We start from the raw sequence: 19,046 nt of genomic DNA, 5'->3' as shown, positions 1-19,046 counted from the left end.
AAAACAATGCTAGGAAACATACCTGTTAACTTTAATAATTACAGTACTAAATAGAAGATGCTGAATGGGAGAGTACTTCAATGTTTCTGCCTGGTCTGTTTATTCAGAATTGTGTTTTAAAATTGTGGAATCTATTCTAGACTGTAATCATTTGGTTCTAAAGCAAGCTATGATTGCTCAGCTTCACTGGGAGTTTTGTGTCTAGGCAAGTGCATGTAAAGACTTGGTTGGGTTTTGTTGCCCTGACGCACCCAAAGCACCTCACTGTTCTGCTAACATATGACAGTAAATATTAGTAAAATCAGACTGTTTTAGAAAGAAAGAAGATATGACTGTCCCATTGAAATTTGGGAAAACAGGTGAAGAAAGGGAAAATGACATGCCCACTTCTGTAAGTGGCAGAAGAACTCTTCTGCAAGCCAGTCAAAACTAACTGCATTGCCTCTGCCTCTTGCACCCATTCATATCAAGATGGTCCCTAAAATGATGGACAAGATAACATTTCATTTCCAGACAGAACAGGGCCTGATGGGAAGACCAGTCTTTAGAGCTAGTAGTAAGCAATATCATGTGCAACATTTCTTTCTGCTAGTTTACATTAATTAGTGTCGCAAATTGGGTTAATATCTCTTCCTTGAGATATAATTGAGAACTCACTTTGTTCTGAACCATAGTGTGATCATTCATAACTACATCTATATAAAATACTTGTGATTAGAAAGCATCTTGTAAATCAGGGAAAAAATACCACCAAAAGCCTCAATTACCAAGTTAAGCACCTTATAAAGCTATAAAACTCTATCTTTCATCTTCGTCTGTAGAAATCCTGCTGCAGGTTAGCTACTCTTGAATCCATCTGCTGCACTAACCTATACGACATGCAGTACCATCTGAATAATATGAAGGAAAGGTCTGCTTCTCTAAAGGACAACTTTGGCTCACCTTATTCACTGGGCAATACCCCTGTGATTCTGCATGCATGCACAGATAAGTTTTTTTTTTTTTCCATGTAGAGCTTGTGACAGTGCTGACTTTCATGTTTTAGTTAAGATAGGTAGTTTTTTCACAAACATAGTTTTTTCACTGACTTAGTTTTTTCAACAGCACTCAACATGATTAATTAATAATCTTCACTTTCACACCAAGTGAAGAACACCCTGGTCACAATGAGGATATAGAAGCAGAAATGACAGTCTCACATAGGAAGTTAGTGGGACTGCATAGTTAAAGGACTGTATCAAGAATAAGGGGAGTAGGATTTGGTCTTGAGTCAAGCAGAATATTTGACAGGTACCTTGATAACCCTTTGCTCAACCACAGTATCCAACCATTCAATAAATGATTCCACAGTGGCATTCTTCTTTAGAAGGTCCTTCAGTTCTTGGAACACTGTAATAGAGTCATCTACCACGTAAAAAGGAGAACATATCATTGCATGCTATTCTGAACATGAGAAAAAGCCACTCACCAGCCATATGACAATATTGTAGCATGGAAAGGAAAGGCAAAGAATTAGAGCAGTGAAGAAATGAGCAATTATTCAGCAAAGTAAGGAGACACACATCTATCACACATACATATTTTAATTATTTTAACATTACAGTCATACAGTATAATTTTACAAGAAGATAAAAGAAAAAAAAAACACTGCTATTTCCCATTCATTTTTAGGTTCAGCCTTGAAAACTTATCTGTTACTAAGTTTAGCAGAACAGATTTATCTGTGATGCGGCTGACTTGTACACTGTCTTAAGGTTTCCCTTATGTTTTACCAATTTCTCACAATATAATGTAAAGTTAACTTCCCTAATTCCCATTTGGGAGAAAGTGCCTGTATGACTGGTTATTTTGCCTTTTCTTTTCTTAGCTGATGTGGGAGAACAGAAGAATAGAAAACAATTACAGAAAAAATAGGAAGTGGACTACTCAAATTAAAATGTGAATAGGATTGTGAACCATTATTTAAGAGAACAAACTTTTATGATCAAAGTAACAGTCCTTAGAAGATGACACATTGCTATTGCTCTTCTTTCAGCTCTCCAAACTCTGATCATCATGCTTCCTATGACAAAGTTATATTTTCAAAAAAGAAGACAGCTAATTCTTTTTTTTTTTTTCCCCAAAATAGCTATGTATAGCAACATGTAAAAAAAATAACACCCCCAGAATTCGTACTTTACTCCATTCTATTTTGTCTATGAAAATGGCTGTTAAAGTTTATAGATAATTGTATGGTTTTTTAAAGGTCAACTTTCAGCCAAAAACAAAACCAAAAAAGTAAACTAGCTCAAGTATCCATTTAATTAAGCTATAATTACTGTCAACTTTTGCGACTTTTTTCAAGAATCTCTGCTAATATCCCCACATGATCAAGACAAAACTTCAAAAGGGATTTTGTTGCAATTAGCAACTGACATGAAAATTATTTTTTCAACAACTGTTTAAAATCTTCTACCCTGGATGACTTCCCAGTGCAAGCTTCTATTTTTGTAGGACATAGTAGGGCAAAAAATTGGTTTTCTTAAACTAATGTTAACACTGAGCTAGATCAGAAAATGCAGTGTCACTGTGCCTTTTCTCAGCCCATCTCCAAGTAGACTAGCATGGCAAGGAATGAAAGAGTAGATTTCTTTTAATGTTACAAATATATCACCATGGACTTACATTCACTGTAGACTTCCCCATCAGAATCTGTGCTCCCTGAGACTGCAAGGAGTGCCTGAGAGCCAATACTATTCAAATCAACTTTTTCAATATCCGACACCATGGAATTCACCACATGCTGATCAAACAGGGCTGGCCGAGCAATCTGTAAGAGAAAACAAGGTAAAATGCTGAGAAGCCTGAAAGAATTCTCAGAGAAGAATCACGAGCTGTCTTTTCGTGGTTGTTTTTTATAGGTCAAATGTGATAATGTTTCTCTTCCATTAGAATTCTAATGTTCTTCTAATGTGCCTTCCTTTCAGCTCATTTTCACAATGTCACCCACAAGTCTGTCTTAATATTTATACAACAGAAAACTAACTCAAGGTGAATACATAGTGTATCTACAGTTATTCATGAGGGCTGCACCCTCAAAAGCCCAAGCTGCTAGCATTTAAGCTCCCAGAAAGGTACTGTTTCCTTTTCTACAATCTAACAAACCATCCTATGGAGATGTCTCCCAATTGCAGACACTTGTACCCTGCCAACTTAGCGTTGGAGCACTCAGCTACCTATCACTTACATTCATTTCAGTCAGACTTCAAAAGAGGTAAGTTCACATCATGGGCAAGACAGTGAAACTTTGCTAGGCATGAAGGATTATCTGATATTTTCCCATTTAGAGCTAGAACAAATACCAAAAATTCCACTTTATCATATGATTGCCTAAAGTTCCCATGATGGTAATTCACTATAACCATGGTCTTTCCCCTCTTTTTCCTCTCTTTTCTACTACTTCTTTTGAAGTTCAGAACGTCTTGATAAGATCTATTTCTGTCCTCTTCTTTCTTTCGTGCTGAAAACTACAAGATGCAAGTCTTTCATGGAAATATTGATTAAAACTTGAGGCATTACATCTCCTAGCCAGCAAAATGAACTGAATGTAATTGTCAATTTTCTGATGTATAAGTCTTATTCTGTTTACCTGTGCTAGGTGTAAGAATGATGTCTGCCGTTTCAGGGAAGAAACAAATCTTCGTGCAATAGGCAATTTCTTATCTGTCAGGATTTCTGGTAGATTTTCCAAAGAAGAAACAACCCACTGTTCCCAGTTTTTTGCAAAATTTCTTATATCTGCCAGTAAACTACAGCAAAAAATGTGTTTTAGAGAAACATCAATAAAAACTGTCTTGCATTAATTTAAAAAAAAAAAAAAGGGGGGTTTCAGTCTGTGATTCACAGACTCCTGGACAGATCTGTGAATTATTCCTCAGGTAATCCTGAAAGGAAACAGACGTCTGATCATCATAAGGCTAAAACTGACTATATTTTGATATGTACCCCACTCTGAGAAAAAAAAAAGTAAGCCACCTGTCAATTGAAATAGGTTGAAAACCACTAGTATTAAGAATAAACCATAAGAAATCCAATAACTTTTAGAGATATCTGAAGCTTGAAGTCTTAGACATAAAACTCCAAACATGACAACCTCCAAGAAAAAGGAAAAGTGAGAAGATTCAGAGGTAATTTATAACAATCCTCTTATTAATATCTTGCTGAAAATAAAGCTTAGATATCATGATGATACATAGGACATAAACCTGAAAAGTATCTTAAAAAAAATCTTTATACAATGTAAGCATTTTTTTTTGGGAAGGGGGGGGGGGGGGGGGGCGGGAGGGGGATAGGGCCTCTCCTAGGGTTTTAGTGTAGAAGAAACATATTTCAAGATATTCAACGAGACACTGAAACCGGACATTAAAATAGTGTCTATCATTTTAAGGCCATTCTACTTCTATAGCTGTCCTCAAAGCTGATAGTATTTTGTCATACACATTCAACTGTTATAAAAATGAACATAAATATTGTGAGAAAATTTCTCTAGGATATATAATTTCTATTTACTCTATATTTTCCTGGAACATGCTTAGCAATTAGAATATAGAGTTATTATACCTACCTTTCTGGCATTTCTTGCATCGTTGCAGGGATGAGTACATCTGTAAGGACCTTCAAAAAGGTAACAGAAAACGATATCAAGCTTCCATTGGCCATTTATTCATTCATGTCTTATCTTCTTAGATTATAAAGTGATAAGGACAGGGAGTTTATATAGAATAAAGCCATTCAACCTACTGTCTAGATTTCTCCCAACACTATTAGATGGGAACATATTTATTATATATATTTATTATATACCTAGATATCTCCCATTCCTAATATATGCCTGTTTGCTGCATGCTAGTAAAACAATAAAGTGTTATCACTCCTGTCTTACAGTAGAGTAACTTCCCAAGTTCTCAAGAGCTGTTTGACTCTTTCTTTTACCATACTGCATGTGGCACTGAAGGTGTTCAGGGTTTAGGATAAATCTCTTATGGCTAAGTGTGGTGAGGAACTGTGTTGGCAAAAAACTCTGCCAACTGGCCTGCCTCCTGGGGCATTTTATTGCAGGGGACAAAGTTGTTGGACTATATTCCAAAAATCTGTTTCCACCAGTAATCCAAACACTTTGATAAAAACACAGTAGTACTCCTCCTCCTTTCTGGCAGCTGTGCTGCCAAGAATATCTAACATGATTATGAGTGAGAAATGGTGAGACGGACAAGAGAGAGAATGATAGATTTATGATCTTTGAGTAATTCTACCTTATCAGTTTTCTAATTCGGGCTCCTGTAGTATTTCTTCTTCTGTCACTTTACATATTTATTACAAGTAAAGTTAGTATTGATCTACTGGGACATCAGGTTTATAGCAGGAAAAGCCTCATAAACACAAGGTACAATATAACCTCTACAAGTAAATGAGGTTTAATGACTCATCTCCAGGGTAGTAATTATGATCTTCAGTGCTAATCACCTTCTTACTTTATAGCTTGATATGTTTCTAAGACATACCTGTTTTCTTCCTTTGTGTATTTTTCCCCTGTTTTTGTACATTAAAGAATGACAAATGTATGACGATAAGGTAGTAGGTGCTAAACAGCCTCAAGTCTCTTCCTTTGACTGCTTGGTGTTTTTTATTATGCCATTAATTATTTCCTCCCATTGACAGGTAGTTGTCAAACGTGTTATAGAGGGTATGACAATCTTTCTAACTATATAGCGGGGCATCCTGATATTCTTTGATATTATTTTTGCACAAGCAAAAGCTATACTATGGCTGAGATTATCCATTTAACTAAATACCTAACTTACCTTATACAGAATTGAGTCACAAACGCAGAAGATGTCAACAATGATGGGATTTTCGAGCAGGGGAAGAAGATGGTCAGGCATTCCTTGCCAAAAATGTAATAAGAAATGCTGAATCTAAAAGAACCAGAATCATGGACATAAACAATGCTTTCTTGTCTGCCTGCGTATATATACCAAGAATGTGTATTCAAACAATCTTACCTCTTCAAAGTTCCCATTAATTGCATTGTCAAGGACACACTGACAGTGTGTTTTGTACATCATGATAAGAGTATCTACCTATTTTGGAAGAAAGAAAGATTAAACAGTTTCTTAGCTCTCTCTCCTTTCTTGCTACAGTGATCTGTAGCTTTCTGTAGCTAGAATTTAAACATACAAAATAAACTGTATTACAATGCATAATTACAAGTAGGGTCTGTATATCTTGAAGTGATGACATCATTCATCTCTCTTTTTTATCCACATCTCTAAGTCTCAATGTTACTGTCAGAACTGTAGCATTTGAATCCTGTATACAATGTGAACATGTGGATATCAAAGACAATAGCTAGATTAGCCAGTCAGATGGCAAGGTAAATTCACTTTCTGAAAGCTAAGATTAATCCTAAAGAGTAGTGCAAGTTAATCATTAGGCTACTATAGGCGTCTATGAGTGTTCTGAAACATCATCTAGTTGGACAAATGAGAAAATAGCTGCCAGTCATTTGGTCAAAGTTTAATCACTGCCTTACACGAACTGAACTTTAAAAAGCAGAACTCCTTTTCATCTCATCAGGCTAATTTATCTGAGTGGAGTGTTCCCTTATTTTAATAACCCTGCAGAGATATTACAAGAGTTTGTAAAAAATTACCATAAATCTTAAAATTTGTAGTAAATTACAAGAGTTTTGTAAAATATTTGAAGGAAAGAAAGAAGGATGCTAGCAAAACCATTCTTACTGTCTAGAATCATGAAAAGTTTTGTTACAGCTTGTGAACTTCTCCAGCAAACCAGTCCCAGGTTTTGAATGAATTTAGTACAGCTTTATTTCAATAGGTCTCACATACAGATTTCTTTGGAATGTACTTTCCTGACTTTCACAGCTCCTTTTGTAGCTACATGTCTTTGAAAAAGAGTGCAAAGGCTGAGATTCAAGAACATTATGAGGCTTTTTTTTTTTTTTTTTTTGGAAGAGTTTGTTGAAAATTTGAATTTTGGGTTATTTTCTTCAGAAACATAAAATGCAGAAACTATCAATTTGTTTTAGTGCAGACTGATACATTTATGCAATCTCCAGCAAATTCAGCTACATACAATTTTTAAGACCTTTAATGAAGGAGTCTAACTTCATGTGTGGTGCTTCAACAGAGTATCTAAAGTTCACTTACACATTTCCTTGACTTTAAAGACTTGTAAAGGTCATTTAACTTTTGTCCTCTGTTAGAGCTTTAAATATTGTTGTAATCATATTATTTTGGATGAATCTTAATTTAGGGGACTGAGTGATGGGACAGTAAGTGAAGGGATAACAGTGTGAACTGCAGGAGAGAGTTCAATAACTCTTGGCCAGATAAGCTGAGTGAGGGGAAAGACAATAGAGAAAGAAAACAGGAAGTAAGAACAAGGAATGAGGAAAAAGTAGCAAGGAGAGAGAAAGAGGAAGACACACACATAAATTCATATCTCTTCCCCCAGCTTCCTTGTAACTCCAGGAGTCTGTTCCCAGAGGAAGTCACCTACAATGGGCCCTCTTGGGCCCTTGGGTCACCTGGTCCCAACACCAGAGCAAATGCACACTGCCAATTCAAAATGAAGACAAAATGAGTTTTATCTTTTTGTTCATTGTTGGTGTGGTAAAATCCAGTTTTTCTTACAGTGTTGTATTGGACCTGTAGGGAACCTCAAATTCTCCTCAGATTTACATGTTACAAGAACACTGTATATATGAGAGATGTCAATTCACTAATGGAGTCTACTGCAGCAGGTGATGTACACTACTGAGGACACCAGTTCTTGGGCTTTCTTTAGAACCTGTAAGATTTCCACCTAAGATCTGTGTTCTACAGATGGCTCCTTTTGTTTAGTTCTTCACATCAGGAACCCCGGGCTTCACTACTTTTACAGAACAAACTTAAAAGCAATGTATGGCTTATAAAACAAAAATCATTAAAGCAATGTATCTCAAGACAACCACCATCAGGACCCATACTGGTGTTTAAGCTAGAGAGTTCACAATTTGTACCAGAAAGATGTCTAGCACAGTTCAGGAATTTAGCAGATCAGAAATATAATACAGACTTAACGCACATGCAATCAGTTAGACATAAAACATACTACAGAAATACTTCTAACTAACCCTTAGGATAATCCCCCAAATCCCGTATAGTCAGATTTTCACTGATTCTTTTCAAACAATTAATGAATGAGTGTAAAGTTCATCTAATTATTTGTTGTGAATTATTTGTTCTGATCTAATCAGAACAAAATTTACCTTAAATCCAAAGGCATTTGGAATGAATACAACTCTGAGTTATTTGTTTGTTTAGCTCTCCCCGTCTTACATACCATCAGTTTGTAAAATACTAAGTCAGTTAATAGGTAAATAATTCAACCACCTTTCCAGTGGAGAGCCAGTTAATCGGTGTTAGTAAAGGTTTGCCCCCTCTATAAATCAGTCACCTCTGTTTGATTGTGGACATTTCTGGCTCTTTCATGTCAATACCTCAAAGGCTAAGATATGAAGAAACATTCTGTGGCAATTTTTGATCTGTAAGTTAGAAGAGAAGTAGCTCATATTTTACCTTGTCTTTAGAAATGCACCCTTGAAGCAAAAGATGTTGAGCACTTGGAAACTCTGGGAGGAGAGTTCCAGTTTTGGAACTCAGAGAATATTTCCGAGTGAAACCACCCTGAAATGTGAGGGAAAAACAGTAACATTGAAGTACTTAATACACCTTTAGCTGAGTCAAACAATTTGTGCTGAATTTGTATATTACCTAAAGAGTCTCTCAACATTCCAGAATATTTACATTCAGATCATCCTTCAAAATAATTATACTTATCCAGATCTGGATTTCTGCTCAGAAAAGCAATTAAGGACTTGCCTAGATCTAAATTCTACCAATTTGAGTTTTCAGAATGATGCAGCCTTCGAGACACATTACTTCATGGAATTCTACAAGCTTTGAAGTTAACCTGTGTTTAAAAGCTAAAGTAGAATGTAATCTGTTACTCTCCTCTACAGTATAGGCTTGTGACATCCTCAGAGCAACCCTAAGTTTTACTGAATATGTATCTTTCTTGTGCAAGGATATAGGGTACTGGTAGTATTATTGATTTCATCTGCTCTCTTCCCTCTCTGATGGCATTACAATAGTGGGTTCTGCTGTTTTACTACAATAACCACTATTTTAGTTTATCATAAAATTTGATAATATTTTATGGCATTATAGGTGTGATGGCATGTAGGGCCTATGGACACTTCTGAATGATGTATTTATTATATAGGTGTCTGTGATTGTGGACGACTTGATGTGAAGCCCCAGAAAATATCTTCCAGTTCTGTCTCCTACTGTATTGAAATAGATACACATAAACATATGTACCAAGAGCTTTGTAGGAAAAAAAGGCAGGATCCTGAGCTGCATGCCCTCCTGGGGCATGACGCTGATTTTAGCTGGCTTCCTCATAATCTGTTGAAATGACAGAAAGTTTGGCCATTCACCTCAGAGACACTAGACTTGGTTCTGTGAACATTTTTGGAGCATTTTGCTTTTGTCCATAAGGACAGAATAAAACTGTGCTGGGTAGTACAGGCACATACAGTCACAGATCTACACAATAGAAAGAGCCCTGTACTGCATCTCAGTCCTGAAGTTCCAAGTCAGAGGTCATAGACTGAGCCTGGAAAGAGGAAATGCAGTTTCAAAGGGACTTACAGGAAAGGAATATATCATTTTGCTAGGGCTAACTCTTTAACAACAACAAAGAGAAATAAAAAAGAAAGGGGGGTTATTAACAATATGATCTCTGTTTTATATCTCAGTAACAATGGTATTCTCAGAGGTTTCATGTTCTCTAGCTGCTTTACTGATGCACTGTCAACACTGACCTGGAGACAAGACAAATTTTTCTTGAATTATATTAAATTCTGCTGATCTGAGAGTTCCTTGCAGTTCTTAGAGTTCACCTCTCTAGCCTCTTTGGCTTGTAACTTCTGAAATATCATAAACATATTTTGTACTAGTTACAGACTGAGAAAACATCTTGAATAGTTAGATGTGAGCCTTTGGAGAGATTAGATTTGCAAAGGATGAAACAACAGCCACTTTGTACATGCATTTACTAACCAGAAGCAATATAAGGTAAATCAATCTTTGTTTAGGTTTGTAACAATACTCTCACAGAATCTGGTTTGGCCTTTTTCTCCACAAAGTAGAACAGTCATATTTTGTAGTGATATAATGTTGCTATGCTTATATTAATAATGCATACCACATTATGCTTATTGAGCTCTAAAACAATATAAGATGAAATCCTCATCCTCAAGAGAAGCAATGAAATCTGTACTATCATGCTGTCTTTACTGAATGAATCATGCTTATTCTCATAGGATTGCATTCAAATCCAAAGACTATTTGGCTGAAACCCTTTGTTCCACTTCAGTCCACCCAGTCCTCATGTCAAGGCTTTGCATAGGGGCTTGAGCATGCCTACTGCATATTCCTGCAGTAAATCCACTACTTCTATACAGATTCCTTTTGTACTAATGGAATTTATGTGCATGCCCTAGACATTTGAATAGTACTTGAAGTGGTATTTTGCTACCCTTTTACATACAGTCAGATTTCACTTAACTGGGAATAATAGGTATATAGATAAATATAGTATAAAGAAGTGCAAAAGAGAATATTTTCCCAAAAACTCACCAATTGGAGGCCAGTTTCATGTGAAATTATCTCAAATACTGTATTCAGAAAACTATAGCTGTACCTGGTTTATTCAACATATATATTATCCCCTATTTTTATAGGGTGGAATGTCTACCAAAACAGATAGCCAAGAATGAGTACTTACATTACGTAAAAAAACTTTGCCTGTGCTATCTACTATCCAAATACAGATACACTCTAAGTCAAAGAAATTAGAGAAATTTAAAAACATTAGTACTTCTTCACATCAATACTTTTGCAGTTTTGTAATTGCCTATAAGTATCAGAAGTTTCGTTTTGTTTTGTTTAATAATAGGAGTAATTTCAATTACTTTATGATGCAATTACCCATTAAATATATGAAAATGTCTGATTAAAAGAGATTAGTTCTTTTAAAAGAAGGCAGTGATGGTGGTGGGTGGTTTAAAAGAAGATAATTTGCAATGTTTTGTACCTTGCTAATGGACTTATATGACTGTGCCTCAGCTCTAGGCTTAATATTTTAACCCACTGCCACTTGCCCTTTCAATTTAATGCCATCTGTTTCTAATGGCCATTTAACATTAAGATAATGACAGTAATATTATCTGCCTAATTAACCATGCAGACTCTAATGGTCCACTAACTGGTTTAGATAAAAGAATTTGCTGATATCTCCCCCTACAGAGAGAATACTAGAAAACGTGATAAAACATACCAGAAGTAAACAGTGTCCCTGGCACTCAATAAGTGTTCATTCAAATGCCATTTACTCAGTATATTTAGACAATCAGTGCTTTAACATCTTTTCAATGTCTTTATGTTCTTACTGGGAATTATACCTTATGCAATCATTGTAAATCTTTCTGGAATACCTAATTGCATGTGCTTTCAAGCAAATGAATGAAGATATATCACCTATTCACTTTAATGGAAAGCATCTTGCCAAATTTTTAGTAAACTGAGATTACTGAAATTCAGTTTTGACCACAGAAGCCTGTTTTTCTCTTAAGAGCTGTCTGAGTAATTTCAGATAACATAAAGCCACACAAATGAAACCTCACACTGGTATGTCTTTTGTCATTTATTTCCACAGACTTCCTTGTGATTCTTTTTCTGGGAGGACCAACGCATTGAACTTTGGGGCAGAAGCAAGACAGGTTTATGGGACTGTGAATTCCCAATAGATTGAGAATTCCATATCTGAGATGGAAGGAAAGTGTGCATTCATTCATTTATGCCAAGGGAACCAGAAATTTTCATCCTCCAACCCTGAAAGAACAAATGTTTTAGCAGTGCTCATAAATCCTTGAATATGTTGGGGATATCCCCAGCATAGCACTATCTTTTTTTTTGATAAGATAGCTGATTATCTGAATGGGGAAAATAGAGCAGATCTAATCTGGAACCTCACTAAAATAATTGACGTGGTGTCACCATGGGAAATGATTAGTTATGCTGGTGAGAACAGGGATTAGTAGAAGAATGTAAAATGTTTAAGAAACTGACTCTAGCTGTAATGCTAACATGTTGTGTTGACAGTGAAAATTCTGGGCTGAAAACGAATTGAAGTAAAGATTCTCAAAGATCAGACTTGGGACTGATGGCATTGAATACTTCATAGATTAAATTTGCTGACATGAGCTAATGAAATCATCAGTAAAAAGGAAGACCAAGAGGTCACGTAGAAAGACCTGGATGGCTTTGAGATAATGGCAATAAAGGGAGTGAAAATCAATAGAGTAAAGCTACACTCTCAGGGACCAATAAGAATTTCTGCTATCAGCTAGGAATTGCTTATCTGGAAATGAAAAAGGAGAAAACCAGTTGTGTATCAGTTGATCACAGAGGCTATATTTAGTCTGGTAAATTAAATGGAGTCAGGAAATGTTCCCAGACAATATTGGAATGGTATTATTCACTATTATTCCTGGCCTTGTTTTGGCTCTTGCCAACAACTATCAGACACGCTTCAACAGCTACTGCATGCTAGCGGCTTTTCTCCTTGGCATTGTGTCTGAGATGTGACTATGTTGTTTTGTAGGATTAGGAGTTTAATAGTATTGATAAAGGCTATACATTGCAGTTGAACTCGGTGCCAAAGAACAATCCTGTGAGCAATCCCTATCTATTCATATAGGAAGCGCAAGAATCTGTCATTTTCTAGTACAAATATGACCAGAATGACAGTGACTGTCCCAGAGGGTAAAGCAGTGAAACTGTAAGTTATTTGTGAAACAAACACACACAGTTCTAGGATTCAACAGAAGGGATATTTCTGATAGAAATTGGAGACAAGCCTTTTACAAAACTTTTTTTTTTTCTAGAACAAAATTAAAATGTGAAGTACAGTGAAAGGCTATAAGGCTGATCAAAAGTGAATTGAGTTGCTGTTTGTTCTGTCTAGCAATCAAAAGCAGCATAAAGATGGATCATAGTAAAAAGTTATGAAGAGCCAAAAATATTAAAATATAATGCCGGTGAAAAGGTATAAAGTTCAGTTTATTAAAAGCATTTTCTCACTTCCAATCAGACCAATGAGATTCTGAAAAAGTCCTACAAAATTAATTGATGCAAAAAATTAAGAAGCTAGACACTGATCCTTTGTTTGTAGGAGGGTCTGTTACAAACTTCTGCAGTTGTGAGGAGCTAGGTTGGAATATGAACCCTGGAATCTGCCTTCTAATCTGATTTTTCTTAAAGTATTTAGAAGAGCAAATACTCAGGATCATGAAAAAGGGTTATGCAGTCTAATCTTTAATGTGAAATACTGTTGAAATTTTCAAAGAAACGAATGTGAACAAAACCACAGGTCACAAATACTATTTTGATTATGACAGAAGTGAAAGGAAACTGACTACAGCACTTACCTCATTCTTCAACTTGCTTCCAGAGAACCTTTGAAAATAAATGTATTTAATTACTTTTTCATAAGCACAACATTTTTATTTTTATATATATATACACACATATACACACACATACATGCAAGCATATACACATACATACATACCTATATATACATATAAAATAGTTATATAATATAGATCAACTGGAAAAATGACTGTTTCTCCAAATGTAATAAGAATAAAATTGATGTTTTTTTCCTTAACTTCTGCCATTGGCATGTAAGTGCCTGAGGGTATCAGGGAAACCTGCTGAAAGATATATTTTAAACATGAAGATTCAGATCATTGACCAAACAATGTATGAAACTCAGTTTCAGTTATTTTTCTCTGAATCTTTGCAACTTCTCAAATATCAGACGGGGATCATAAGTGCAGGTCCATGAGTCCAAGAAATTCATAATGTTCTTAATACAGATGAGAAAACTCAGAATAGAAAAAAAATATCTAGAATTTACACTTCTTGGAAAAATGAAGAAAATGTAATGATCTTTCACTCTCTTTCACCACAGTACTATTCTGATGTAGGCAAAATCAATTTCTGAGATGAAAGATTCATTAGCTGTCAAAAATATGTTGCAGTATTGTGACTGTGCTATTAATAGTCCAATTCAGAGATTCCCAATGACGTTATTGGACTATGAGGCAACTCTTCAATACAAAAATTAGAAAACACACATTTTAAATTGTAGCTTCTTCACTAGAGGGTGTGTAAGGATAGAGGTTCTAAAGGATCAGTCTAAAAATAGATGTGCAAGATAACTACGGCTTGCTTGATCATTATTTCCTGTTCTGCTAGCCGATAAGATACTGTGGGCAATATGAAGACTTATAATTATTAGCAGCAATATTGTGATTTCCTACTGTTCTGATGCTCTGCTGACAGAAAAGAAAATCAGAGGCTGAGGGCCTATGGAATTCCACCTGCCCAGGACATCATGCGATGATTCATCATATGTTAGTTACCTTCAGAATTTCCTGGTTTGTTGATAGATGAGCATGAAAGAAAGTGTAACTCAGTTTGACTGCGAGTTGCTAATTAGCTTCACAGCTAAATGTTTTTGTTATGGACTGTGGATTTCCACGTGTACAGCATAAAGTACGCAGAATGTACAGTAAAAACACTAAAGAGCATCTGCTAGCATTGCTCTTCCAGAGCCTTAATCACTATCTCTAGCTTCTCAAAATGATGTGTATACCAACAATTTTGGTGTTAGTTATGGTCCTTTCACACTGCAAGGCTTGATATTTAAAGGAACTAGGAGGTCAATTTACAGCAGAATTTAAAGATTCAGGCATTGACAACCATGCATTTAAGGACTACTGTGCTCAGCTCAATTACCTAAATATCAATATTTGAATGACAATTAAATCTGAAATGGTAGTAGAGGCATATATTTAAGCAACTAAACCAAGGCCCCTTCTAATCTTTTGACAAGCTGCTATCTAATATGCAAGTCTTGTGGTAAAGACCTCCATATGCCTTTATTTGTGCTGGTAGGCATGGTGTGATCTGATACCATCATCAAATCATATATTTTCCCTGGCTATTTCTGCTCCAAGTTTGACTCAGAAACCATTTTTATAGCTTACCTACTAGAACAGATATCAGGCAGAGGGCAGAGGTTAAGATGGATCATTATATCCAGCATCCAGCAACTGGCACATTCACGCGCTATTTTGAATCCTTACACTACCTGACTTTTCTTCTCCAGAAGCCTGTTATTAAACCCAGGCTACCGCATCATTGTCTTCATATAGCCATATCCAAACACAATGATGGCCCAGAGCGTTCAAAGTCAGCATTTGAGCTTCTGTTCTAAATCAGCTAGTGTCTGCTGGACCCTGGAAATTCAACACCTCCAACATGAGAGCACAAGTCCTAACACAACTAAAAGGTTCCTTACTAGTGAATCTTAAGCAGTTCATAAGATGAGAATCTAGTCCCTCTCCTCATACTTCTTTCTGCCTTGCTTAGTGTAACAGAAATGCTAGCAGTACACCAGAAAGCTATTTTATGAAGGCTGTATCAGAAATCAGGGCAGCACAGTATTCAGAACAAGCTTCCCAAGTAGGTCTTACAGTTTGTATGTCTGGGATGGATTGATTCAAATTGGCTTCAGTTCCTCAGCATCAGATTGCTGTTACGCAGTGTGAGACTGCTACTGATGCACCTTAGATGCTCTTCTGACTTATCTACTTTCTGATTTCTCCAGATGTCATTTTTAAAGCACTTCTCATTCATTGTAGGGACAACTAGAGAAATCTGTACATTCCTTGGGGAAAAAAATTACCTAAATTTTAGGAATTTCCAGACATGATTCCTTTGGAGGATTTGGCATAAGTTGCCTAAAGATACAGATATGTAGAGTGTGGGATTTTCAAAGGTGCATAAGAATCTTTCATTTGAAATAGGGGTTGTCAGAACAGTAAGTACTCATGAAAATCTTGGGGAGTACCTATGTACATATTTAAGTGAGGATATACCATTGAAAATCCATCCCTGAGGAATTTTGCACAATCTCCAATTTCTTTGCCTTCATCATGGCTAGATTGTGCAAGGACAGATCTTTGCATGAAAAGGGCACTGGCTGACCTAAAGCTGAGGACTAAGAGTGACTATATTCCTTTAAGTGAAAATAACTGCTTTTAGTCAATTGAATGAATGAATTAAATTATCTTGTTCAAGATAATGCTGCATTATGGAAAGAACTGCATCTAGCTGTGTACCAGCAACACCTCTGCAGCTCTGGATAAATAATGGATAGAGAAATGGCATATTCTAGTCTTATACCTTAAGTCCTGCAGTAGAAAGATCCCACCTTTTCAGCATTACTGGCAACATTACCCTCAATTTTTACACTTGCCCTGTTGTCTGGGAAAAGTCTCTTTGGATATAACCTGAATCTGCCAGCAACTGAATTTTCTGTGTGTGTTTGTAAAGTCCCTTATTTCTTTCCTTTCTCAGAGTCCCCACTTATACAGGCACACTGCTGTAGACAATGAAAGCCGTCATTCAAGCCATATGTGAACAGAGACATTTGTTTTACGAACTATTAATCTTTGGCAAACCAACAGGCAGCTATCGTAACGTATTGATCCTGCTAGCTGTCCCTTAAATAAATATAATTAGAGCTTCCTGGGTTAGGTTTAAACTGATATTAGCCAGTCAAAGGATCTGTAAATATTAATCTACACTGACCCCTCCCTCCTGCCCACAGGTGCCAGCTTCACACCGTTCTCCAGACGTTTCATAATGGGAAGCTGTCCTGGGGAAAGAAATCGGAGGGTGATACACAAGCAAACAAAATGAGACAAGTGTTCTGGAAACCGTGTTTTGCTGCTTTACACTAACAAATCCTCCTATGATGTAAGCTGATGCAGCTCTACTCTGACTTCAAAGAGGCCATACTGGAAGATACAAACAAAAGATAAAGATCAAGCTGTTAAATTAAAATCAGTGTCTTTAGGGAGCAAACTGCTGCCTAAACCTGTGAATGCCAGACACTGACATACACAGCAATATTAGTTCTGGTATCAACAACAATTAATGTCCTATAAATACCTTCGTTAGGGAAGTTTAAAGTTACATTTTCACTGACCATCTTTCTAAAGTAGGGATAGAAGCTATGTCTCAGATGTTATGTTATTGTACCTGGTTAAGCCTTTTCCAGAATACACAGAGTGGTAGTATGCACTGCTTTCTTTAATGCCAATTCCATAATAGTGATACCTGCGGAAAAAAGAGGGGTGTTTTTATTTCTGTGTGACATAAAACAAACTGTCAAATTGGTTTTGGACGCTACATGAAAGCTTTTCTTTACAGTTTCCGCTTATTCCTTTCACTGGCATAGAAAAAATCTGGTCTCAGAAAACAGTATTGCCACGATTTGATCCAAAATTCAAGGCTAGCTTCTTCTTTAAATTTAAAACATTTTCTCTCTTTCAAGAATGTTGCTGGAAGAACAAATCTCCCAGAAACATGTTATATCTCTTTTCCCTGACATGCTTTCTCTTTCATTTTATTTCCAGTTTGTTGCAAGGGTTTGATCCGTCAGGTGTAATCTATCAGGCTTACCGCTGTTACGTTTAGAGTTCTACAGAGCACTTTTCAGTTAAAAATAACTCCCCAGTAATTTTCTCCACTATAAATTAGTGTTCAGCCTCCTATGACTAGCAATGTCAATATCTCATTCATCCACTCATCTCTCAGGTTGTAGGCTGACTGACTGCTGCATTATTTAGTTGCTTAAGCAGTTATCATCAACTGTTTCCCTCACTGCTCTCCTGGAGATTATTGCTCCAAAAACAGAAATGAAAGAAGGAAACATGTTTATTGCTCAGCCTTTGCATTTCTGAGCACAACACCTTAACCAAAGACACTGAAGAGGGTGGGTTGGTGCTAAGAAAACTAGCTATGCTGTAGCTACTGCTTTCCACTCATTTTGCTACAAAAGTGACCTCCAGAAGTAGGGCAGGAGAGCAAGCTGGGGGCAGCTCTTTCTTCTTCAGTCATAGCAAAGTTTGCTTGAGTTCATCTATCAAGGGTGATAGGCCCTGTCTTATAAATTCAACAAAGTACATTTAAAGTGGAGTTAAACCAAACTTGTGTAAGAATGTTATGGACTGCATATTAAGGATCATTTGGGTTTAACTAAAGTCATCTTGAAAACACCATGGCAGTAGGTTTAACTGCACTGCTTCAAAGTAACACTTGCTGTTGAAATACCTTGCTTGCAAACCAAGCGTAACATACAGAGAGTACATTGCAAGATCATTGCACTAATTTCACTGAAACATCTCAAAGACTTGTATAAAAGTTCACTCTTAAGACACAAATCCTCTGGCCAATAGTTTAATAGAACACATGAGTTTTCAGCTCATCTCTGATGTTCCTGGTGATGCCCATTTAAAACAAAAATAAATAAATTTACAATCTTTTTGTTTGCTCTTGTATGGGATAGTTGCAGATAAGAACAAAAACCTCAAATGCTTTACATTTACAATGCTGACTAAAGGCATTAGATACAAATGATAATTAAGGAGATGTTCCTTTAAGGAAGATGTTCCTTTAAGGAGATGTTCCTAATTAAGGATATGTTTGCTTAGCCTAGGTGTCTTTGAAAATCTCATCTGAAATAGTCATTCTGTTTCTGGACGGTCTATTGGGTGCACTCAGGATTTTATAGCCAAGAAATTGTGGCAGAAAGTGGCTGCATAAACCTATGGCATCACAGGTTTTATTTTTCATATGAAATTGATGAGTCTATGTAATATCACTGGAACACAGAGGTACCTGGTGACCCTTAGGAAGGCCAAGAGTTTCTTGCCTATTTCTCTACTGTTAGTTTTCTTTCCCCATAAGCATATTTCTCTGATGAATGGTGATGTGGTGAACAGAGCATTTTAA

General features: G+C 36.3%; 1 protein-coding gene across 1 annotated transcript in view; it reads right to left on the bottom strand.

Annotated features, from left to right (window-relative positions):
- Positions 1-19,046, bottom strand: part of RFX6 (regulatory factor X6) — a 38,865-nt gene that overhangs the window by 8,079 nt on the left and 11,740 nt on the right. Inside the window, exons 5-13 of the mRNA XM_040553192.1 lie at positions 17,292-17,369; positions 13,601-13,628; positions 8,622-8,729; positions 6,042-6,119; positions 5,841-5,954; positions 4,604-4,653; positions 3,629-3,788; positions 2,665-2,809; positions 1,295-1,404 (exon numbers count right to left, since the gene is read on the bottom strand). Coding sequence (XP_040409126.1) covers positions 1,295-1,404; positions 2,665-2,809; positions 3,629-3,788; positions 4,604-4,653; positions 5,841-5,954; positions 6,042-6,119; positions 8,622-8,729; positions 13,601-13,628; positions 17,292-17,369 — 871 coding nt within the window. The remainder of the gene's footprint in view (positions 1-1,294; positions 1,405-2,664; positions 2,810-3,628; positions 3,789-4,603; positions 4,654-5,840; positions 5,955-6,041; positions 6,120-8,621; positions 8,730-13,600; positions 13,629-17,291; positions 17,370-19,046) is intronic.

Source organism: Cygnus olor, chromosome 3 (genome assembly GCF_009769625.2).
Source record: "Cygnus olor isolate bCygOlo1 chromosome 3, bCygOlo1.pri.v2, whole genome shotgun sequence".
In the NCBI taxonomy this organism is placed as follows: domain Eukaryota; kingdom Metazoa; phylum Chordata; class Aves; order Anseriformes; family Anatidae; genus Cygnus; species Cygnus olor.
This window is presented reverse-complemented; position numbering and strand designations above follow the sequence as displayed.